This window comes from Mustela erminea, chromosome X (genome assembly GCF_009829155.1).
Source record: "Mustela erminea isolate mMusErm1 chromosome X, mMusErm1.Pri, whole genome shotgun sequence".
Classification (NCBI taxonomy): domain Eukaryota; kingdom Metazoa; phylum Chordata; class Mammalia; order Carnivora; family Mustelidae; genus Mustela; species Mustela erminea.
The window spans coordinates 59,743,079-59,768,214 of record NC_045635.1 but is presented as its reverse complement, the minus strand read 5'-3'; the positions used below and the strand labels follow the sequence as shown (position 1 = coordinate 59,768,214).

The 25,136-nt window shown below is 46.0% G+C and overlaps 1 protein-coding gene across 2 annotated transcripts in view; it reads right to left on the bottom strand.

Annotated features, from left to right (window-relative positions):
* Nucleotides 1–25,136, bottom strand: part of NHSL2 (NHS like 2) — a 263,702-nt gene that overhangs the window by 135,973 nt on the left and 102,593 nt on the right. For both annotated transcript variants that reach the window (XM_032331460.1, XM_032331457.1), the window contains exon 2: nucleotides 14,614–14,682. In XM_032331460.1, coding sequence (XP_032187351.1) covers nucleotides 14,614–14,682 — 69 coding nt within the window. The remainder of the gene's footprint in view (nucleotides 1–14,613; nucleotides 14,683–25,136) is intronic.

The following is a 25,136-nucleotide window of genomic DNA, read 5'->3' as shown; positions in this document are numbered from 1 at the left end:
CTGGAACAAAGCCTAGTGGCTCCCACATAATCTAGGCCAACTCTAGACGGGGTGAAGAAGGTACATAGTGGTTTGGGTCCAGAGCCCTGCCTCCCTGTAAAAGTTCTCTCAGCAGTATGTTCTTTGAGGACTTTGCACGGTCTACAGCTGGCTAAAGAACAGAAATTTCGGGACACCTGGGTGGCTCTGTCGGTGAAGTGTCTGCCTTCAGCTCTCAGGTCATGATCTCAAGGTCCCAGGATCAAACCCCAAGTCAGGCTCCCTGCTCAGGGGGGAGTCTGTTTCTCTCCCTCTGCCCCCTCCTTCACTGGTGTTTTCTTTCTCTCTCTCTCTCTCAAATAAATAAAATCTTTATTTTCAAAAAAGACTTTATCCATTTTTTGATTCGTCAGAGAGAGAGACCTCACACAAACAGGGGGAGAGGCAGAAGGGGAAGGAGAAGCAGACTCCCTACTGAGCAGGAAGCCCAGAGGCAGGACTCAATCCCAGGATCCTGGGACCTTGACCAGAGCCCAAGGCAGATGCTTAACTGACTGAGCCACCCAGATGTCCCTAATAAAATCTTCTAAAAAAAAAAAAAGGGTTGAAGTTTCGGGGGACCAGCCAACATCTCTTCCCATCAGAGATACAACTAATGGAGGTTAAGAGAGGATTGCCCCAGCTCATGTTTGTTGGAAACATAAAACTGATAGGGAAGCCATCTGTGACAGTGGGTTTTATAAGTTCACATGCATGTGGATTTTTTAAAGAAGATTTATGTATTTATTTTAGAAAGAAAGAGAGACAGAGTGTGCAAGTGGGGGGTGAGGAGCAGACTCCCCAAGCAGATTCCTCACTGAGCATGGAGCCCAGCGTGGGGCTCAATCTCAGGACCCACGAGATCGTGACCTGAGCTGAAATCAAGCATCTGATGCTTGACCTACTGAGCTACCCAGGAGCCCCATGCATGTGGATTTTAATAACAAATCTTCAAGTAACTACATCAGGTAGTGAAAGTATGGGTGATTTTTTTTTTTTGTGATACTTCTCCATGTTGACCACAATTAACCTGTGTTAGATCCATAAATCCATAATTAACAAAGGCTTTATTTCAACAACTAAGTTAATACAAAGGAAAATCATGGCAATATACAAAGAAGTGCTGACTTTTGTGGTGTAATTGATTGTATGGGATTCAGAGGGAGATTTCCAAAGTGAAAGGGAGAGTGATGGGATGGAAAAGAGGTGCCTAAGATCGCTAAGCCTTTATTCTGAAGTTGGCCTGAGCCAAAGTCAAAACCCAGATCTCCTGGAATGCAAAGCTGCTCAACACTGATCAGGCCCTAACATGGGTAAATGTATTCATCTCTTGGATCAGAGATTCTTAGAACTAGAAGAATCTGAGCCACTACAGGGCCAACCTTGCCCTTTTCTTCTTATGGGATGGAATGGGAGATGCAAACAGGTGAGGACACTGAGGGCTCTGTACCTTGGCACAGGCTCTTCTCTCTGCCTGTATCACCCTCCCCTCCGGGCCTGCATGCCCAGCTAATACCCACTCTTCCTCAAGATTTGATTCGAGCCTCACATACTCTTGTGGGGGTAGGCACCCTCCGTACTCATAGAAAACTCCGCGCATTTCTCTATTGTCCATTTGACAAAACACTCAGCACCCACTGTGTGTCTGGCACTGTGGTAGACACCTGGGACACGTTAGTGACAAAACCTCCTGCCCTAGTGTGCCGTGATGAAGTCACATCACTTATTTCTTCAGCAAACATTAACAAATCACCTATGTGTGCGGCCTTCAGGGTAACTGTCTGTTCATAGATTTGGCCTCTTCCAGCTCCCCTATCCTTAGTACCTTGTTGTCACCGTGAATGTTTTCTGAATCTATGAATGATGGCATGGCCAAGGTCACACAGCAGCCTCCAGATGGGTCTGGCACTGAAACCCTGGCACCCTGTTAGCCAAAGTGCTTTCTCCTGCCCTGCGTAATGGTCAGCCCAAATCTCTGTAACCCCCTCATGGTTGGTGGGAAAGGTCCTAGGGAAGAAGATCAAGGGCTGCGACACCTATGGAGAATGATTTTGGGAAGGGGAGACCAGCCCAATAAGGGACCCTTTCTGGGGACGGGTGGGGGAAGTCGCCCGCTTCCATGGACTATACTCCAAAGCTTGCAGGAAGCAAGAAGAAGCTCTCCTCTTGGGAGAGGTCTCGGGAGACCCTAAGAGGCTCAATCTCACAAAACAAACTGAGGGTTGCCGGGGGGAGGGGCGTAGGGAGAGGGTGGTGGGGTTATGGACATTGGGGAAGGTATGTGCTATGGTGAGTGCTCTGAAGTGTGTAAGCCTGCCGATTCACAGACCTGTACCCCTGGGACTAATAATACATTATATGTTTATTAAAAATTTTTAAAAAAAAAAAAAAAGAAAGAACCTCTCTCCAGTAGCACCCCATCGGCGCCATCCCTCTGCACAGGGACTGATCATTTTCAGGTACACTTCACGTCTGTGTCAAAAACAACGCCACCGCGGGGGCTGCAGAGACATTCCCCACCTAGCTCACCGCCTGGGCCCCCAATTCCCTTTCCCTCTGAGCCAGAGGCAGCGCCTGCCCACGCGGCCACAGGAGCGGCTGCATTGCAGCGCCCTCTGCCGGGCGCAAGGCCGCCTCGGTCCATCAGTGGGGCGGGGGAGGAACGCGGGCGGGAGCGGGGCCGCTTCCAAGGAGCCTCTCCTTCCGGAGGTGCCGAGGGACGGTGACTCATCGCGCCGGCTGCACCCGCGCCACTCGCCGCCTCTGCACGCGCCCGGTGACGCACCAAGACGCGCAGAGCTACTCTGAGCACGAAAGGAAAGTAGCCCCGCGTCGGCCCCCGACGGCAGCTGGGCGCCAGCACCTGCTCGGCCAGCCCGGGCCTAAGCCCTCCCCAGCCCCCGCGTCGTGGCCGCTTCCGCAGCCGGAAGCCCCGCTCACCGCCACCCTCGCTGAGTGTTTACCACTCATCTCAGCTAGGGGTCGTTTTTTTTACAGGGCCCTAACAGAATGGGAAAGTGAGGGTGAGAGAAAGACGAAGTGAGGGCCAGCTTCAAAAAGCTAAGAAGCAGAGGGGCCACTAGATGAACCAGTTGCCGGACTCCAGAGTTCAAGGTGCGCTGCCCACAGCATCAAACTGCAGCGTCCTCCTAAGCACCCGCTCAACACACACAGGCAGAAAGGGAACGGCGGGCCACATCTTAGGGGACCTTCAAAATCAGCACTATAAGAAACACTGACGATTTGGGAAATAAAAGGAAAGGTATAAATGGCAGTTGGGAAGAAAGTCGGGGGCAGGGGCTGGGTTTGACTCTGTAAACATGTTTTACTATGGAGCAGAAGACATGATCAGAACTTTGAGCTGGGAAGATGCACTAAAGGAAAACAGATCAGAGAAATGGACGTGTGGTCGTCCAATAGCACTCCGTAGGGTCTAAATCGGAGGCATGAAAATGGGGGAGGGGAAGAAACAGATCCAAGAGTGGGAGAAGAGTTAATGATAGATTGGATTTTAAAAGTGAGGTAAGTAGCGGCGACTGGGTGGCTCAATCGGTTTAGGGTCTTGCCTTTGATCTCAGGGTCCTGAGATCAAGCCCCACATTCGGCTCCCTGCTCAGCAGGGAGTCTGCTTCTCTTTACCTCTCTCTCTCTCTTTTCCTCTGCCACTCCTCCCTGCTTGTTCTCTCTCTCCCTCTCTCAATTAAATAAATAGAATATTTTTAAAAGATTTTATTTATTTATTTAAGAGAGAGAGAGAGAGAGAGCATGAGAGCATGAGCAGAGGGGAGAGGCAGAAGCAGGCTCCCCACTGAGCAGGGAGCCCAACATGGAGCTCCATCCCAGGACCCTTGGGATCATGACCTGAGCGGAAGGCAGATGCCTAACTGACTGAGCCACCCAGATGTGGCCAATAAACAGAATCTTTTTTTTTTTTTTTAATAAACAGAATCTTAAAAAAAAAAAGCGAGGTAAATAAGATCCACATAGGAAATCTGTACCTCTCATAAGGTATTTATTGCCATTGATTTGCCTTCTTGACTAGAGCGATTGTTTGTTGGCCTTGTTAGGTGTCAAAATCCATAGGGTGGTGGCTTAGGCCCCAGTACTGCCTTGGAGACCATGACCTTGCGTGTGTGTGTGTGTGTGCATGTGTGTGTGTGTAGGGGGGACTACACATGTCCTGGGGCAGTGTCCATCCTCTCAACATGGGGAGGGGAGAATACCCTGCCCAGACAGCATCTGCACATCCCCAAGAACCTCTAAACCAGCCCCTATAGGATCCCTGGGAGAAGTATGGAGGGCTTCAACGAAACTCCAAGCCTGCCTTATGCTATTGAATATCCTTCTAGGCCTACTGTTTGCCAGAGCAACTGAGGGGGCAACTCCATCCCAAAGCCAAGGATCAAGACCTTCCAAGTGGCTGTGAGTGCCTGTTGCCGGCTGGTGACACTCCATGAACACACCACTGGGCAGGCAGCATGGCTCTTCTGTGGTAGAACGGGGCATTTTTACTCGAGGGTAAATTTTCTAGGCATCGGCACCCCTGCCAAGACAGAAATTCTACAGAACTGGGGAGTGTTGTGTCAGCAGTGGACCCAAAGGGAGTCAGAACTGCCTTCATACCCACACTGTAGTCTGTCCAGAACATCAGGCCCGATAGGCCCAGCTACTAACTCAGCTCACCTTCCCCTGTTAACCCTCTATAGATGGACATGAAGGAGAGCACCCTTCTGGGAATGGGTGGTGCCATATTTCCTCAGGACCTGACGCTTGGATCCCAGCAGCTTGGGATAGGGGGCCACCCCCAATTCCTGGTTCTTCCCATCCTCCACCGCTCACACTTGCTATCATCCTGGGCTCTCCTGGATGGAGAACTATGACCCCAATGGAATGCTTGGATGGCTCAGTCAGTTGGGCATCTGCCTTCAGCTCGGGTCATGATCTCAGGGTCCTGGGATTGAGGCCCACACTGGGATCCCTGCTCGGCAGGAAACCTGTTTCTCCCTCTCCATCTCCCTCTGCTTGTGTTCCCTCTCTCGCTGTGTCTCCCTCTGTCAAATAAATAAATAAAATCTTTTTTAAAAATTCCATGTTTCTGGGCGCCTGGGTGGCTCAGTGGGTTAAGCCGCTGCCTTCGGCTCAGGTCATGATCTCAGAGTCCTGGGATCGAGTCCCGCATCGGGCTCTCTGCTCAGCAGAGAGCCTGCTTCCCTCTCTCTCTCTCTCTGGCTGCCTCTCCGTCTACTTGTGATTTCTCTCTGTCAAATTAATAAATAAAATCTTTAAAAAAAAAATTCCATGTTTCTAATCAATATTTACCCTGGGAGTTTGAAGTTCAGGCTTTTACAAATACACAGAAACAAATGTGTGTGTATGTGGGGGAGGGTATGTGTGGGTTATTTAGCCCCAAACACATGGGCTCCAGTGTTCTTTGTGAAGGAGGAAAAGTTGAGTGGAAAAAAAGAAGAAAAGGTTTCAATTCTCCCTAAATTAATCCGTGAACTCATTACCATCCCAAGCAAATCTCCACAGGAATTTTTTTTGTGGAAACTGACACACTGATTTAGACAAGCATATGAAAAAGAACAGGCACAAGAAAATCTCAAACAATTTGTCGGGGGGGGGGGGATGACAATGAAGGATAATTTATTATACAAAGTATCAAATCTATCATAATTAGTAAGGTATGGCTGTCTCAGAAATAGACAAAGAGTGAAAGAGAATGGAAAGCCCCCAAACCACACATGTAAAAATGTTAAATAAATGATATTAGTGGCATTTATAAGCCAGTGCCAAAAGGATGGATTATTCAATACAAAGTTTTGAAACAACTGGCTTTTCATTTGGAAAAAAAACTAAATTAGATCCCTACCACATACTAAACACACGCACACACGCACATGCACACGCGCACATGACTTCAGATAGCTCAAACAACCAAATATAAAATATAAAACATACCTATAACTACAATAAAAATGTGTAGATGCATATATTTGTGACTGCTGCAGAGAAATCCCTTTTAAACAGCACACATACACAACTCAAAAGGCATAAAAGCATGGCTAATAAATATGAATCACCATCAAAAAACATTTCTTAGGGGCGCCTGGGTGGCTCAGTGGGTTAAAGCCTCTGACTTCGGCTCAGGTCATGATCTCAGGGTACTGGGATCGAGCCCCACATCGGGCTCTCTGCTCAGCGGGAAGCCTGCTTCTACCTCTCTCTCTGCCTGCCTCTCTGCCTACTTGTGATCTCTATCTGTCAAATGAATAAGTAAAATCTTAAAAAAACAAAAAAAAACATTTCTTAGACTAAAGACACCATCAATAAAGGCAAAGGACAAATGATAAACTGGGAGAAGTATATGATTTGCAACATACGTAATATGTCAAAAATTAATCTCTCTTACATATATTGATATACATATCCATGATATTGATCTATATCTATCTATATTGACTCTGTAAGTCAATAAAAAAGGCAAACAACCCAAAAGAAGTATGGCAAAGTATATGGTCAGTCAATTCAGAAGGAAAGTTACAAATAGCCAATAGACATTTGAAAAAATGCTTAACCTCTAGTAATCAAGGAAAAGCAAATGAAAACAGCTACCAGATACCATTTTTCACCCATCACACTGGTAATTAAATGTTTGATTATATCTAGTGCTGGCTTGGAGGTGAGCAAAAGTCTACTCTCATATACACTACTGGGTGGAGTGCAGGATCGCTGGAGGGAATCTGGAAGCATCTGCCAGTAAGTAAAACGCACAGCCCCTATTACACAGCAACTCCACTTCTTAGCATCCATCCTAAAGAAACTCTTGCACATGTACACAAATATTTATTGAATGGCTGCTTGTGGAAATACCAGCCATCAAAGTTTAGAGACGATCTTAGTTCATAAAAACAAGTAAATAGTCAAACTGCTGAAAGTCATACTCTGCAAAATTATGTAACATCTTTTTAAAAATTTTTTATTATTTATTTATTTAAAAGACTATTTGAGAGAGAGAGTGAGGGAGAGTGAGCACAAGCAGGGGGAGCAACAGACAAAAGGAGAAGCAGGCTCCCCACTGAGCAGGAAGCCCAATCCCAGGACTCGATCCCAGGACCCTGAGTTCATGACCTCTGCCGAAGGCAGCAACTTAACCAACTGAGCCACCCAGACATACCTATCTAACAGTTTAAAAGATTAAGTCAAGACTTCTGCTTTTGGGAAGACAACGTAGATATACATTTCCTTATTCCGCTAAGTAAAACTACAAACTAACAACTAAGTAAGTATGCCCCAAACCCCTCGACATTATAAATAAAACAGCACAGAAGACTCTGAAAGACGGAGGGAAGAAGGTACACCAGTAAGAGACCTCCTGACTACAGGAATGACATGGGGGTATGTTCCCTGGATCTCTGTTATGCTTCATATATCCCAGAGTTGAAGCTCAGAAAGTCGGCAATCTGGAAGCACCAACGGGGACAGAAAAAACCTGAAGCCAAACCAAAAAGCCTGTGCCTCTAATCAAAGGACCAGAAAAGGAGGTACTAGCCCGGCAGAGAATTCTAGGCAATGACTACTTTACTTCAGCCAGATACAGGAAGAAAAAAAAAAAATGGGACCCCATCTCCAACCCCATCTGCAAAGGAAAGGTTGAAAACATAGACTTCTACCCTTACTAAGTTGTAGCTAGGCACCTGAAACCTCCCCACCGAGTTGACATCAGAGAAGGCTGAATGGGGAGCTGGACCTCCCTGGTGGAAAATCAACAAGGATAGAGAAGAACTCAGCAACACCCTCACCCAACAGGATCCAATGTGACATTTATAGAGCACACCATCCAACAAGAGAATAATACCCATTCTTTTCAAAAGTACCCATGAGCATAGACCAGGTTAGAGAGCATCCTGTGCCATGAAACAAACCTCAATAAATTAAACAATGAAAAGAAAATGGAATGTATTCTCTAACTACAATGGAATCCAACTAGAAATCAATAATGACAGAGAGATTGCAGGAAAATATCTAAACACTCAGAAACTAAATGGCACAGTTCCAAATAACCCATGGGTCAGAGATGAATTCTCAAGGGAAATTTTAAAAATACACTGAACTGAATGAAAATGAACGTACATCATCACAAAATTTGTGGGATGCAACTAAAGCAGTGGTCATTCAAGGGAAAACTATAGCACAAAATGCTTATACTAGGAGAGAAGAGGTCTCAAATCAATAATCTAATTTCCTAGCTTAAGAACTAGGGAATAAAGAAGCAAAACATAGCCAAAGCAAACAGAAGACAAGAAATTAAAAGAAGAGGAGAAATCAATAAAATTGAAAACAGGAAAACAATTAGAGCAAAATCAATGAAACAAAGAGCTGGGTCTTTGAAAAGGTCAGTGAAATTGACAAACTCTAATAACACTTACAAAGAAGAAAGAGACAAAACACAAGTTACTAATATCAGGAACCAAATGAATATCATTGCAGACCCTTCAGAAATCAAAAGGGTAGTGAGGAAATACTAACAACTCTACATACTTTGAGAATTTTGATGAAACTAACCAAGTCCTTGATTAGTTTCACAAACTCCCAAAACTCACTCAATAGGAAATAGATGATTTGAATAACCCTATAACTATTAAGAAAATTGAATTCATAATTTTAATTTCCCCCAAAAAGAAACTTCCAGTTGCATTGGAGAATTCTACCAAATGTTAATACCAGTCCTGTACCATCTCTTCCAGAAAATAGGAGAGGAGGAAATGCTTCCCAAATTATTTTATGAAACTACTGTTAACCCCCCACCTTTTTTTTTTTTTTTTTTTTTGAGAGCAGAGAGCGTGAGCAGGGTTAGGGAGAGGTGTAGAGGGAGAGGGAGAGAGAGAATCTTAAGCAGGCTCCATGCTCAGCGAGGAGCCCAACACAGGGCTCCATCTCATGACCCTGAGATCGTGACTTGAGCTGAAATCAAGAGTCGGACTCTTAACCGATTGAGCCACCCAGGCGCCTCTGAAACCACAATTATCTTGGTGCCAAAACCAGATGACAGTCACACACAAAAAAGAAAACCATAAACCAATATCCCTCATGAATAAAGAAGCATAACTTCCCAACACAACATTAGCAAATAGCATTCAGTAATATGTAAGAAGAAGTGGGGTCCATTCCAGGGAGGCAAGACAGTTTCAATAACTCAAAATAAGTCAGTGTATTTCACCATATTAACAGACTAAAGAAGAGCAGTCACATAATTATATCAGTGCAGAAAAAACACTTAACAAAACCCAGCACCCATTATGATTTAAAAAAAAAAAAAGAGCTTTTCAGAAATAGAAAAAGAAAGGAATATCCTCAAAAACTGTAAGTAAAAAACTTACAGAAAACACTAAACTTAATGGTGAAAGACTGAATGCTTTCTTCCTCAGATTAGGAACAAAGCAAGAATGTACTAAAAAGAAAACCACAGGCCCAAAATGGCGGCACTTAGGCCAAGTCACCAAACCAGAGTTTAATAGAATCTAACTGTACTATCCACCTCCCCTAGAAATGTAGTCTTAACCGGTTAGTCAGGAATTTTCCGATCTACACCAAGGGGATAATCTGTCACATGGGTTCTCCATTCCTCAGGGGAAGATAAGGTAATCCACCTAATAAGACTCCCTGCCCTTCCCCTGAAGGTACAGTGAACTAGCCCAAACAATCTTTTCCTTTCTTTTGATAATGACTTCTTGTCCCGTGTTCCTTCCTACAAAAACCTTCCATTTTGTACAACTCCTCAGAGCTCCCCTCTGCTAGATGGGATACTGCCAGATTCATGAATCACCTGAGAAAGCCAATTAGATTTTCAAATTTACTCAGCTGAGTTTTTGTTCTCTAACAGATGTCCGCCTTCCCTACTATAATTCAACAAACATAGTGCTGGAAGGTCTAGCCAGTATAATTAGGCAAGAAAAGGAAATGAAAGGCAGACAAAGCAAAAAGGAAGAAATAAAACCGTCCCTATTTGGAGATGACATGATGGTGTATGAAGAAAATCCCAAGGAGCTACAAAACAATTCCTAGCACTAATAAGCGAGTTCAGTGAGGTTGTAGGATACAAGATAAGCAGAGACAAATAAATTGTCTTTCTATATGCTAGCAATGAACAAATGGATGCCGAAATTAAAAAACAATACCATTTACAATTTCTCAAATGAAATACTTTTAAGTGTAAATACAACAAGACATGTACAGGACTTGTATGCTATAGAAACTACAAAATGCTCATGAAAAAATTCAAGGAAGATCTAAATAAATTGAGAAATACAGGTTGTTGCAACGTGGGGGGTTTGGGGGTTAGGAAAAGAATAAATGGAACAAGATGGGATTGGGAGGGAGACAAACCATAAGAGACTCTTAATCTCACAAACAAATTGAGGGTTGCCGGGGGGAGGGGGCTAGGGAGAGGGTGGTGGGATTATGGACATTGGGGAGGGTATGTGCTATGGTGAGTGCTGTGAAGTGTGTAAACCTGGCGATTCACAGACCTGTACCCCTGGGGCTAATACATTATATGTTTATTAAAAAAATTTTAAAAAGAAATACAGGTTGTTCATGGATTAGAGGACTTGATATAGTAAAGATGTCAATCCTCCCTTAGATTTATATACAGATTTAGAGAAATGCCTATCAAAATTTCAGGAGGGTGTTTTAGACACAGACAAGCTTATTCTAAAATTTATATGGAAAATCAAAGGAATTAGAACAGCCAAACAATTTTGAAAAAGAAGGAGAAAAACGGGGAGGCATTGCTCTACCCATCTGTAAGACTTATGTAGCTACAATAACAAAGACTGTATGGTCCCAGTGGAGGGATAGATACATAGTTCAACGGAGCAGAGTAGAGACCTAGAAATATGCCTCCATAAACATGCTCAACTCATTCTCAGCAAAGGTGCAAAAGCAATTCAGTGGAAGAAAGATGGTCTTTTCAGATGGTGCTGGAGCTATTACACGTAGGCAAAACAGAGAACCTTGATCCGTGTAGTGGGCTGAAGGGTAGCCTCTGAAAACCTATGTCCACATCCTTATCCCCAGAACTTGTGAAGGTTACGTTATCTGGAAAACGGATCTTTGCGAGATGTCATGAAGTCCAGGATCTTGAGATGAGAAGATTATTTTGGATTGTTCAAGTGGGCCCTAATCCAATGACAAAAATTCTTATGAAAGAGACACAAAGACGTTGATGTGAAGATGCGGGCAGAGGTCGAAGTGATGTGGCCACAGGATAAGGAAGCCAAGGATTGTTGGCAGAAGCTGGAAGAGGCAAGGAAGGATTTCCTCCTAGAGCCTCTAAAGAGGGCATGGCCCTCCTGATGCTTTGCTTTCAGACTTCTAGGCTCCACAACCATGAGAGAATACATTTATCTTGTTTTAAGCTACTAAATTCATGGGAATTTGTTATGGTGGTCTCAGGAAACTAATGCATACCTCTAAAAAATCAACTTAAGGGACGCCTGGGTCAGTCTAGCTTCCCACTCTTCATTGCAGCTCAGGTCATGATTTCAGGGTTGTGAGATCAATCTGGCCCTGTCTCTGGCTCTGTGTGGGGCATGGAGCCCTGGGAAGATCCTCTCTTTCCTTCTCCCTCAGCCCCTCCCCCACCACCTCCACCCACGCTCGCGTGTGCATGTGCGTTCACACTCTCTCACTCTTGCTCTCAAAACAAAACAAAACAAAACAAAACAAAACAAAAAACACCTTAAAATGCATCACACAGGGGGAGCCTGGGTGGATCAGTTGTTAAGTGTCTGTCTTCAGCTCAGGTCATGATCCCTGAGTCCTGGGATTAACTCCCGAATTGGGCTCCCTGATTGGCAGGGAGCCTGCTTCTCCCTCTCCCACTCCTCCTGCTTGTGTTCCCTCTCTCTCTGTGTCTCTCTCTGTCAAATAAATTAGAAAAAGCTTTTAAAAAATAAAATAAAATGCATCACAGACTAATCTTATCGTGGTGATCATTTTGCAATATATATGTGTATCAGATCATTGCATTATCTACCTTAAACTCACACAACATCATACCTCAACTATATCTCAATAAAACTGGAAAATGCATCACAAACTTAAATGGGAGGTGGAAAACGAAATTTTTAGGCAGAGGAAAAATTTTTGGAATTGAGAGCTAGTTCTTCTACTTAACAATCAAAACATGACATGAACAGTCAATTTGCTGGAAAGGTTATGTGGATGGCAAGTAAGCACACGAAAAGATGTTCAATGGCTTGCCATTAGGGACATGCAAAGTAAAACCACGACAAGATATCACCACACACCTAACCAGAATGCCTAAAATTTAAAAAAAAAATAGTGACTACACCAAATTGTGGTGGAGGTGCCAAGAAACTGGATCTGTCATACATTGCTGGTAGGAATGTAAAATGATATGGCTATTTTGTAAAACAGTTTGGCGAGTTACTTTTTTTTTTTTTTAAAGATTTTATTTATTTGTCAGCGAGAGAGAGCACGATTACAAGCATGGGGAGCAGCGGGCTCCTCACTGAGCAGAGACCCCCTGATGTGGGACTCGATCCCAGGACACCAGAATCATGACCTGAGCCAAAGGCAGGCGCTTAACCGACTGAGCCACCCAGACGTCCCCAGAGAGTTCCTTTAAAAGCTACAAGACGGCCCTTGCATTTGTGGACATGTCTCCCAGAGAAATGAAAACTGTCTACAGTTTTATGACTATTCGTAGCAACTTTATTTATAGTAGCCAAGAAACTAGGAACAATCCACGTGTCCTTCAACAGGTGAATGGCTAAACTATGTGTGATATATCCCAGCCATGGAAAACTACTCACCTGTAGAAAGGAACAGAATATCCATACACGCAACTTTGATGACCCTCCAGAGAACTCAGCTGACTAAAGAAAACAATCCCCAAAAGGTCCGCTACTGATTCTATTTACACAACATTATTGAAATGACCTTGTTTTAGAAATGGAGAACAGAGGAGTGGTTGCTAGAGCTTAAGCAGGAGGTAGGGCTGGGAGGAAAGTGAGTGTGACTCTGAAAGGGGACCTTGAAGGATCCTTGTGATGATGGAAATCTTCTGTATCTTGACTGCATGTGTGTCCCGCTTATGATACTGCACCCTAGTTTTGCAGGAGGTTGCCATTGAGGGAAACTGGTTGAAGGGTCTATGGATTTCTCTGTGTTGGGGTTTTCTTAAAGATTTTATTTATTTATTTGACAGAGAGAGAGAGAGAGAGATAGCAAGAGCAGGAACACAAGTAGGGGAAGTGGGAGAGAGAGAAATCGGAGTGGAAGAAGCAGGCTTCCCAGTGAGCAGGGAGCCCAATGCAGGGCTCTATCCCAGGACCCTGGGATCATGACCTGAGTGGAAGGCAGACGCTTAACTGACTGAGCCACCCAGGCGCCCCTCCAAGATATACTGTTAAGTGAAAAAAAGTTAAGTTATCAATTGGTGTCTATGGTTCCCTAGCATTTATCTTTAATACCCACACACAACCATACATACATATGTATATATACACAGAAGAAGATGCGGAAGAGGGCACTCTACGCTGATCACAGTGGTTTCCTCTGGGGAATGGAGCTGGGGAGGGAAGAGGGTTTTGAACTGTAGCTGGATTATTGGTTTCTTTTTTTCCACAATGATAACATATTCACATGCTACTTGTATAGTGAAAACATCCCAGCCATAGCTACAGTGTTCTAGGAATCTATACCTGTTTGTTTTATCCTGAACCGACCAATCCCTGCTTCACCACCACCATGGCCAGAAGACCTGGCTTACGACTGCCCTGCCCTTGAGCCTCAAGGAAGTGGCTCCTTACCTAGCTTGGAGACGGGCCTGCCATAACGTACCACTAGTGCAGTATAGAAATACCACCCGGAAGGGCCAATGTGTCCATGACCATGAACCTACCCATGGCTGATGACAACTTAAAACCACACAAAGCTCTGCCCATGCTAATCAGTGTAACAGTAGTTTCTGTAAGGTTCAAGCTGACACACCGTCACATAGGTTGTCAGTCATGGGAGTAGCAAAGACTTCCCCTACCCTCTGACCCCAAAACATGGCAGCCTATGAGCCTCTTTGGAGGCAACTGAGAGCAGTGGGCATGACCAACAACTGGATACCTATGCTGTGCCTGGCTGAGAGCAGACTCACAGTAGGATGGTCTCTGAAATCCACTCATTTACCATATATTTACTGAGCACCTACTATGAGCCAAGTAGTATTCTAGACACTGATCACCAGCACTGTCTACAAAAAAGTCCCTGCCCTCATGGGGCTCTCATTCTAGGCAGGGAGCAGATGATAAGCAGGATAAATAAATTATACATTAGGTGATATTAAGTGCCATGAAAAAAAAAAAAACATAGCCTGGAAGGAGTATATAAGATGTTCGGTGCCAGGGGTGGAAATTTTAAAAATGGTGGCCAGAGAAGGCCTCCCCTAGAATGTAACGTTTTGGTGGAGATCTGAAGGAAGTCAGAGAGCCAGGTGGTTCTGGATGTCTTCCATTTCCCCCACCAGATCTTCTCCACCTTTCTCCACCCAGCCATGTGCCCCGGTATGCTGACCTGTGCAGACTGCATTAACGGCTTCCCTTGCCCTCTGGCTTCGGGTTAGGTTTGACCAATGGGAGGCACCTGCAAGGAGATAAGAAAGAAAAAGAAGATGAGAATTTTTTTTTCATCAGCTCTCTCTGTGCAGGTTCATCATGGGTTGGCCGCACCCCTCTACCAAAGCCCACAGCTCCCCCCCCCCCCAGGTGGCCCTCTCCATACAACAACCTTTCCCTGCTTCCCATGACCACTCGCTCCTGGGATCATGACTGCCACTGTGGTGGGGGGTAGGGGAGTCAGGGAACATTCTCCGCAGAAGGAAGAACAAGTACAAAACACAAATATGCCCAGAAGGCTTAAAAAAGATCGCCTGAAACAGAGTAGGTGATGGAGGAATCTGTAGAAGAGAATGTCTAGGACATAAGGTGGGGGCAGACGATGAGGCCCTTGCAAGCCACCATCAAGACTTCAGCTTTTACTGTGACTGAGAAGGGGGGCAGTTGGAGGATGCTGAGCGAAAGACTGACATACTCAGCCTAGGCTTCAATAGCATCAGGAGCGCCTGGGTGGCTCAGTAGGTTGGGCATCTGCCTTCGGCTCAGGACATGATCCAGGGTCCAGGGATCGAGCCCTGCATGGGGCTCCTTGCTCAGCAGGGAGCCTGCTTCCCCCTCTACCTGCTGTTCCTCCTACTTGTACTCGCTCTCTCTCTCAAATAAATAAATGAAAACTCTAAAAAACCAAGTAGCACCACTTGAGGAGACTGGTGATAGGCAAGATGGGACGATGGCTTGTACTACAGTGGCAGGAGATGGCAGCATTGGAGGTGGTGGGAAGTGCTTGGATTCCAAATAGATTTTAAAGGTGGTGCAGAGGGATCCTTTTTCAGTAAAATGACCGGAGCAAAAGCCCAAACTCAAGACCAGAGACTTGTTACCCTGCTTATCATTGTGCATCCCTGAAAATCCTGTTATTTGACACAATTCCAGAAGGCCCTACAGGCAGCATGATGATTCCCTGCCACTTCTAGGCCAAAGTTCAAGCCCCAAAGATCCCCAGATGGTGCCTGACTCCTGACTCCCAAGCAATTCCGGGGAACTATCGTCATGGGTTTTCTAAACAACCCCCCACCCGAAAGCCACAACTCTTGAGGGGTCATACCGGGTGCCATTTTGCCCCCAAATGGGCTCCAGCCACTCTGCCTCCATCAGCCCCTTCGTGAGCTGGCTTAACCATGTCACATCAGAATTCTGGGCAACGCTGTCCATACCTCCTCTCCTCTGCTCCCCATCACTCACAGCCTGGCAACAGACAGATCACATGGGTCATGAATTGAGCAGACAGGGACAGTTTCCAGGGGTGCTCAGAACACGGTGTGGCCAACATCTCAGAGGTATCATGACTCTGATAGGGAATTTTACATTTGCCTGGGAAGACAGTCAACCATCAACCACAGGCAGGTCATTGGGAGGGAAGAGAAGTTGGAAAACTTGGCCCCACAGTCCATGAGCCCCTGGGTCTGCAGCATCTCCTGGGAACAAAAGCACCCTGCTGATCCTCGGGATAAGGCCTGTTGCTTCATAACTGTGAACCCCCAGCAAAGGCACCCAGCTGGAAACTAGAGCACAGCACATGATTCTGAAAGCTCATTCCAGAGCCAGGAAAAACTGATGGTATTTTGTTTATGTTCAAAGAAATCAATCCAAAGAGATCAGCCCCACCGCCAAAGTCAGCAAGACCTCAGAGCACACAGTTGCCAACTGGAGAAGGGACAACCTGCCCTGGAATCCCAGATCCAAGACTTTTGAGCTGTGTTCCCTCGGGCCACATTTTTACCTCTCCCGGGACCTCAATTGTCTAATCCGTAAAATAGGGACAACACCACTCCCCGCCCCCCAGTTGCATCAAGGACAAAAATTAGCTCATGCGTGTAAAATGTATCTGGCATGGCCTATGGGATACTAGCTGCTTGCCACGTGTTGGTTTTCTTCTGGGGCCCGCTCTTCTTTGGCAAGTTCTAGGCCCATGGTGTGGGGGCAATGATGTGGTTCCGGTGGCCGCCCTGGTGCCCTTCAGAAGAGCTCTCGGAGGAATTCTCTAGCTCTTTCATGCCGATGCTGTTTTTGGCTCTTTACTAAATGAGCGTCCTGGGCAGCTGGCATCTGATCCCAGCAGGATATGGTTCCATGCACAGCGTGGCACCGAAGGGCACTAATGCCTCTTAATTAACTATACATTCAGCTGACCGGCCTAAGCAGCTGCTTGCATTTGCAGAATCCCAAATCTTTCTTATTCGGTTCCAAGTTATTGGAACCCCCAAGGGAGGTAAGTTGATGATGCAGACCTTTGCTCTCCACACCCCGCCCAGCTCCTCCTTTACCCCCACACCCCCCGCCCCAGTCTCTCCTGTCTTCTCCACACCGCTCCCTCTGCCTGGCTTTGGCCTTGGCTCTCCATCTTTTTCCTTCGCTGCCCTAGCTCTTTCATGAATCCTCATCCAAGGACCATGCTGATGCAGGGAGAGCAGTTAAAAGTGGCTTAAGTGAAGCCACGGTAAGGCCTGGGGGAACCCATCCCATGTCCTCTTTGCCCTGTCCTACCAGACTGTCCCCCAAGCCTACTTTCCCAGTCATTCACACCGAGCTGGGTAAGGGGGTTACAAAGCAAAACAAGACATGGCTGCTGGGACACTTGTGTGGCTCAGCTGGTTAAGTGTCTGCCTTCAGACTCAGGTCATGATCCCAGGATCCTGAGATCGAGTCCCATGTGGGGCTCCCTGCTCAGAGGAGAATCTGCTTCTCTCTCCCTCTGCCTGCCACTCCCCCTGCTTGAGCTCTCTCCCTCTCTCTCTGTCAAATAAATAAATACAATCTTTGAAAAAACAAGACATGGCTACTGCCCTCAGAGAACTCCTAGTCTAGTGGGAGAGAGAGCCCGGTGGTGGAACTGAAGAGGTAGAGAGGGAGCACTGTGGTGGGAAAGCATTTGCTTGCCTCTGAGGCCTCAGGGAGAGGAGACCTGGCCTGGTCTTGAAGCCCGGGTGCATTTTTCCAAATGGAGAGAGATGTCAAAAGGCAGCCCAGGCTTGGGGGGGAGTTGGCATGGAGGTGAGAAGGGCAGTGTGTGTTTGGGGCTCCATGCGGCCAGATGGTAAGTTCTAGTGGATGAGCCACAATGAGCCTGGGCAGGAGCACCTGGAGCCTGTTTGCCAAGAGAGTGCCAGGTTGATGGGAAGCTGGACCACAGGGGTTTAAGATGCAGGGCTGGAGAGGCTGGCCCTGGTGAATGTTGGGAAGGCAAAAGACAAAGACTGTGTTTTAAGAAGAGAATTCTGGAAGGCAGAGACCAGAAGCATGGAGGCCGGGTAGGAGGCTGCTGCAATGGTCCTGGCACAGGCCGAGACCCTGAACTGGGGTGTTGACTGTGCCCATAGAAATGAGGGGGGCCGAGAAGAGATACCACTGGGGCCTGTTTCCCTAGCTCTGGCCTTTATCCTGGATTCGTTCCTTCCTCTTCCCCCAGTATCTTCTCCTTCGACAATCTCAGTGGGTCCTGGGCCTCAACTCTAACTCCAGCCTCAATGTGGATTTATCCCAAATCCATTATCTTGGGATCTGACCTGTCATCTGGCCCTGGGACCAGTTTCTGGTGGCTTCCTGGACAGTCCCAAGTAGCCAACTCATCAGCATTTTGAAAGCTGCCAGCATGGTGCCTGCACCTGAGCCCTGACCCAGCTTGGGAGAACGACGTACCTCAGCTACAGTCTGGGCTTCAGGGCCCCAACTCACCGACTGAAGGAGCTTTTATAGCTCTGTAGAGCAAATGTGATTTCCCAGTTCTAAGCCACCTGATTTACATGCGGACTTAGAGGACTGCATGCATTCATACCCTGGGAATGGCCTTCCTTCCCTGGCTCACTGTCAAGTTCCCCTGCAGCTGGGAGAGGGAGGTGTCCTTTTGCCCCCTGGAAGTATTTGGGAATGCGTAGGGACATTGAAGGTAGTCCCAGTGACTCCAGGAATGAGGATGTGAAATATCCTACAATGCACAGAGAGCACCCCCACACCTGCAGAGACTGGTCTTCCTCCGAGTGTGAAGGCTAATCTCGTTGAGAAGCACTGTGACCGTGAGCTCAATGAGAGCAGGGACTCTGGTTATTTTGTACTTTACCGTGTTCCCAGCATGCAGCAGAGTGCACAGACCAGGAGGGTGTGCGCTGTTTGTTAAACTGATAAATCAACTCACCCCTTCATATAACCAACACCCACTGAGCGTTACGGTTGGCACTGGGGATAGAAAGACGAACAAGGTGGGGCGCCCGGGTGGCTCAACCGGTTGGGCATCTGCCTTTGGCTCGGGTCATGATCCCAGAGTCCTGGGATCCAGCCCTGTGTTGGGCTCCCAGCTCAATGGAGAGCCTGCTTCTCTCTTTTCCCTCTGCAGCTCCCTCTGCTTAAGCTCTCTCTTTCTGTCAAATAAATAAATAAATAAATAATAAAAAGAAAGATGAACAAGACTCAGGCAGTGCCTTTGCACCTTGGCTGGCCTTTGCTGGAATCTCGAGATGGGAGGCCAAAAGTTAAGAATGCCTCATCTTCCATAACCACCATGGGGCCCCTTCCTACTAAGAGGAATGCATTACCCGTTAAATGCAGACTTGAAAATCCATTCATTCCTTCAAGCAACACTTGAGTAGACCATGAAATGTCCTGAAGCCCTTGCAAGACATCTTGCAGGAGCTGGGCTGGGAGGAGAGGAGGGTTGGGGTGGGGGCTGGAAGCAGGGCGGGGGCCTGAGGGGTTCCTGTCGAGCTCAGGGCCGGAGCAGACAGGCCCAATCAGATGGTCTCTTGGGACTGGGGTGTGGGGGTGGGTTTGGTGTGAATGGAAATATGTGCCACATGGCCTGAATTGCAGGGGCCGGCCTCAGGCTCCGTCAGCCCCAAACACTTCCAGATGGATTTATTTATAAATCCCAAACCAGAGTGGCTCTCAGCTTCTTTTCCTCACTTTCCTCCCCACTCCTGGAGCAAGCCTGGGCCGCCCCTTTCCACTCCGGAAACCAGCAGGAGATGGGGAATGTGCAGTACTGCTCAGCCACAGCCCTGGCATGGGCTCCTGGTCACTGCCTGTCCCCTAGGTGGCAACAGCGGCTCACCGTGTGGGTGAGCCAACAGAGTGGCCCATCCGTACTCCCGCCCACCCGGTCATCTGGACTCTCAGGCCAGCCGCTAAATGGGCTGTACAAGCTGGGCGCATTTACTCCGGCAAGTCTGCATCCCAGACCGGCCTCCACTTTGTGTCACACCCGTCTTCTCATCCTTTGTCTCCAGGAGATTCTGAGCTCCCTCCCCTCCACCTTCTCCCAGGGGATACTGCTTCTCACCATATAGGCTGCCAGAGGCTTTGGACTCGGACATTTTTTCAGATTTGGAAACAGAAGCTCAGAGGAGTTGAGTCACTAGCCCAAGGTCGCACAGCATGTTTCAAAGCAGAGCCTGGAGTCTAAAGCCCCAGGGAGCTCTGTCCCTGACACTAGGGCTTTCTAAACCTATGTTTCCCCGTGTATGAAGTGGGGTTAATGTCTGGCAGGTGGTCCAGTTCTAAGTGTCAGTTCTGGAGCCGCTCTGCCTGGAGCTCATGCTGCTGCTGTCATTTGCCAGCTGGATGACCTTTGATGAGTCACTCTTCTGCTCCGTAATTCAATTTCTTTATCTTTCCTTTAAGGATCAAAAAGATAATGGAGGTAAATGGTTTAGCATAGCGTCTGACCCACAAACCCACAACAAATAATAACCTATCTAATAGTTTATTGCTCATTTGCAACATTATAGAGCTCAACAGCTCCCATCTCTTGAAATATGGGCCAGGCGCTATACAAACACTGCCTCCTGACTCATCACCACATCACATCAGGAGCAGTAAAATTGGGTTTGGCAAGATTAAGTGACATAAACTCAGCTCTAGGTGATTCCAAGGTGATAGATTCCAGACTTCCTACAGAGTCTGCAGGATAAAAGCCACCCGTGTGTGTCCTTAGCTGATTCTCTGCCCAGCCTTCCCCACCCTCCCCTGCCCTATATTGCCTCCTCTAGGACTGGTCTGAGAGCTTCCTGGCCACCCAGCCGAGCCAGAGCATTTCGGGGGACCCAAGCAAGGCCTGTGAGCTCTTTGGGCCTGCAGGAAGCTGGTGGCCCTGGGGCTGTGGCTCCCCACTTCCCTCCTCTCCTAGCCATGGTTGGAACTGGTGGTGGCTGGAGGGGACAGGGTGGCAGAGAAGGCAGACAAGGGCTCCAGGGTCAAGCTTCTGGATGCACTGTATCTGTTTTCTGTGCAACCTCTCTGTTCTCAAAGTTACTCAGAACCAAGGTCTGACTTGGGGAGCCTGGTGGCAGGGGATGGGGCTCAGTCAGTTAAGTGTCTGCCTTCAGCTCAGGTCATGATCCGGGCATCCTGGGATCGGGCTCTCTGCTGAGTGTGGAGCCTGCTTCTCCCCCCTTACTTGTGCTCTTTCTCTGTGTCAAATAAATAAATAAATCTTAAAAAAAGAAAAAAGAACCAAATTTGACAAACCCACTTCTGCATCCAAAGGTCCAGACAAATTTGCCTGCCGCTGTTCAGCAATACCTGACATCAGATTTCTGCCCCAGTGGGAGTTTTCGGGGCTCTCAACGTTCCTTTCTGTTTGTTGCAGTGCAGGTAAACACGCGTACCTTCTTTGTTTTCCCATCCCGCCCCACACATCAGTATCACCAGTGATGGCATGAGGGGATAGCACAACCTCTGAGCGCATCTGGGCCAGTGAATCAGCAGACACTTCTCTCGATTGAACATGACTCACCAAATGGGCTCTAAATCCCATCAAGGATTAGGCTCAATCTCTCTGTATTTCCCTAACCTTTTCAGTAGGTTTTCCAAGGTGCTCCAAATTCCTGATAGTCCAAGAATAAGTGCAGAGTTATTTAATAAATTCCCAGAACGGAAAGGGCATTTTACAAATGTTTGATCTCTATCCAGACAAAGTAACTCACAGAGTTTGTGTACAAACATTCCCAGAGAGCAGCGGGGCAGCTCCTCTCTGCTCTTCCAACATGGACGCCTAGGAAAGCTTCCTCATCGGAGAAGGGTATTGGCCCTTACCCCTGAAATTACGAGATCTACAGCCCCAGCCCTACTGTATAGGCTCTCTGAAACTTGATTTCCCTCTCTGTTGTTCGGATGCAACTAACAGTCAGCAGATGTTGCATTTATAAAGCTTTACCTTAGAGTGAAAGCAAATTTTCACTGATTCTAGAACATCTAGAGGGTGACCCCTTTTTCAGGAAATTCTTCATTCTCTCAATATTTAGCAAGCATCTATTATGTACAGAGCAGCATGAGAGAAACAAAAGAAATTCAAAATTCACAATAAAGATTAGAGCAGAAATAAATTATAGAGAAGCTAACAAAACAAGAAAATAGATCAATAGATCAATGAAACCAGCAGCTGGTTCTCCGAAAAGATCAACAAAATTGGTAAGTATCTAGCAAGACTCATTAGAGAGAGAGAGAGAGAGAGAGAGAGAAGATCCAAATAAACAAAATCACTAATGAAGGAAGAGAAATGACCATGAACACCATGAAATACAAGCAATTGTAAAAGACTATAATGAAAAACTGTATGCCAACAAAGTGGACAACTTAGAAGAAACGGATCAATTCCTAGAAACATATAACCTACCAAAACGAAAGCAGAAAGAAATAGAAAATTTGAACAGACCAATTTCTGGTAATGAAATAGAATCAATAACCCCAAAACTCCCAAAACACCAAAGTCCAGGACCAGATGGCTTCACAGGTGAATTTTACCAAGCATTTAAAGAAGAGTTAATATCTATTCCTCTCAAACTATTAAAAAAAAACACACAAGAGGAAGAACAATTTTCAAAATCATTCTATGAGGCCTATCACCCTCATACCAAAGCCAGACAAAGACACTGCAAAAAAAGACAACCACAGGCCGATATCTCTCATGAACACGGATGCAAAAATCCTCAACAAAATACCAGCAAACTGAATTGAACAATACATTTTTTAAAAAATCATTCACCATGATCAAGTGGGGTTTATTCCTGGGTTGCAAGGGTTGTTCAATATTCACAAATCAATCAACACGATCCACCACATTAATAAGAGAAAGGATAGGAACCATACGCTCCTTCAATAGATGCAGAAAAAGCATCTGACAAAGTACAACATCCATTTGTGATAAAAACCCTCAACAAAGTAGGTTTAGAGGGAACATACCTCAACATGATGAAGGCTTTATATGAAAAGCCCACAGCCAACATCATACTCAATGGGGAAAAACTGAGAGTTTTCCCAAGGTCAGGAACAGGACAGGAGTTCCTACTCTCACCACTTGTATTCAACATAGCACTGGAAGTCCCAGCCACAGCAATCAGACAGCATAAAGAAATGAAAGGCATCTGAATTGGTAAGGAAGAAATAAAATTCTGATATTTACAGAAGACATGAAACTCTCTATAAAAAACCTATATAGGGGCACCTGAGTGGCTCAGGTGGTTAAGCCTTCAGCTCAGGTCATGATCTCAGGGTCCTGGGATCAAGCCCCATGTCAGGCTTTCTGCTCAGCAGGGAGCCTGCTTCCCCTGTTCTCTCTATCTGCCTGCCTCTCTGCCTACTTGTGCTCTCTCTCCCTCTGTCAAATAAATAAATAAAATCTAAAAAAAAAAAAAAGAAAAACACATATATAAAACTCTATATAAAAAACCTTAAAGATTCCACCAAAAAACTACTAGAACTGATACACAAATTCAGTAAAGTCTCAGGATATATGCAAAACAGTGAAACTGGACCACTTTCTTTCATCATACACAAAAATAAACTCAAAATGGATTAAAGACCTAAATGTGAGACCTGAATCCATAAAAATTCTTGAAGAGAGCACAGACGGTAATCTCTCTGACATTGGCCATAGCAACATTTTTCTAGATATCTCTCCTGAGGCAAGGAAGAGAAGAAATAAACTACTGGGACTACATTAAAATAAAAAGCTTCTGCACAGTGAGGGAAACAATCAACAAAACTAAAAGGCAACCTACTGAATGGGAGAAGATATTTGCAAGTGACATATCCGATAAAGGGTTAGCATCCAAAATATATAAAGAACTGATACAACTCAATACCCCTAAAAGACAAATAATTCCACTAGAAATGGGCAGAAGACATGAAAGGAAGACATACTGATGGCTAACAGACACATGAAAAGATGCTGAACATCACTCATCATCAGGAAATAGAAATCGAAACTACAATGAGCTGTCACCTCACACCTGTCAGAACAGCTAAAATCAACAACACGAGAAACAATGAATGCTGGTGAGGATGTGGAGAAAGAGGAACCCTTGTGCATGGCTGGTGGGTATTTGAACTGGAGCAGGCACTGTGAAAAACAGTAAGGAGGTTCCTCAAAATATTAAAAGTGGAACGACCCTATATTCTAGTAATGGCACTACTGGGTATTTACCCCCAAAATACAAAAACACAAATCCAAAGAGATAAATGAACCCTGATGTTGATTCAGCATTATTTACACTAGCCAAACCATGGAAACAGCCCAATTGTCCACTGATAGCTGAATGCATAAAGAAGATGTGGTGTATAAATATGCAATGGAATATTACTCAGCCGTAAAAGGAAAGAGACCTTGCCATTGCAACGACATGGGCAGAGCTAGAGAGTGTTATGCGGAGTGAAATAAGTCAGCTGGAGAGAGACAAATACCATATGATCTTACTCATATGTGGAGAGAGACAAACCAAGAAACAGATCCAACTATAGAGAATAAACTGATGGTTACTGGAAGGGACGTGGATGGGGGAAATGTGGGAAACAGATGATGGGGATTAAAGAATACATTTATCATGATGAAAAATAAGATAATAGGGACGCCTGGGTAGCTCAGTTGGTTGAGGGGCTGCCTTTGGCTCAGGTCATGATCCAACAGTCCTGGGATGGAGTTCCGCATCAGGCTCCTTGCTCAGCAGGGAACCTGCTTCTCCCTCTGTCTGCTGCTCGCCCTGCTTGTGCTCTCTCTCTCTCTCTCTGTGGCAAATAAATAAGGCTTTTCAAAAAAAAAAGAAAAGAAATGCAAAATGAGGAAATAAAGTTTCATTCCTCCAAGAGACTGTGACACAGCTGGACATTTGCGCTGGCATGGAATATTTCAGAATGCCTCAGGAGCCGGTCAAATAACTGTAACTGAGTGAAGGAGACTGGAGTAATGCGTTAATAAGGCAGGGGGAGTGGGGAGCTATGGTAAGCTGGAGAGCACATGCTCCATCTAAAGGGGGAGCCCCCACTCCAGTCCCGCTAATTACCACCCAGTGGAAATGCACAAGCAGTATTACCAGACTTTTTTGTTTTTCAAAGAAGCCAGAAATCCTGACTGGATGGGAGTATTACTGATTGCCACATGGTTAGCAAACTACCAAACCACCTGGGTCGCCTGGATGGCTCAGTCGGTTAAGCATCCAA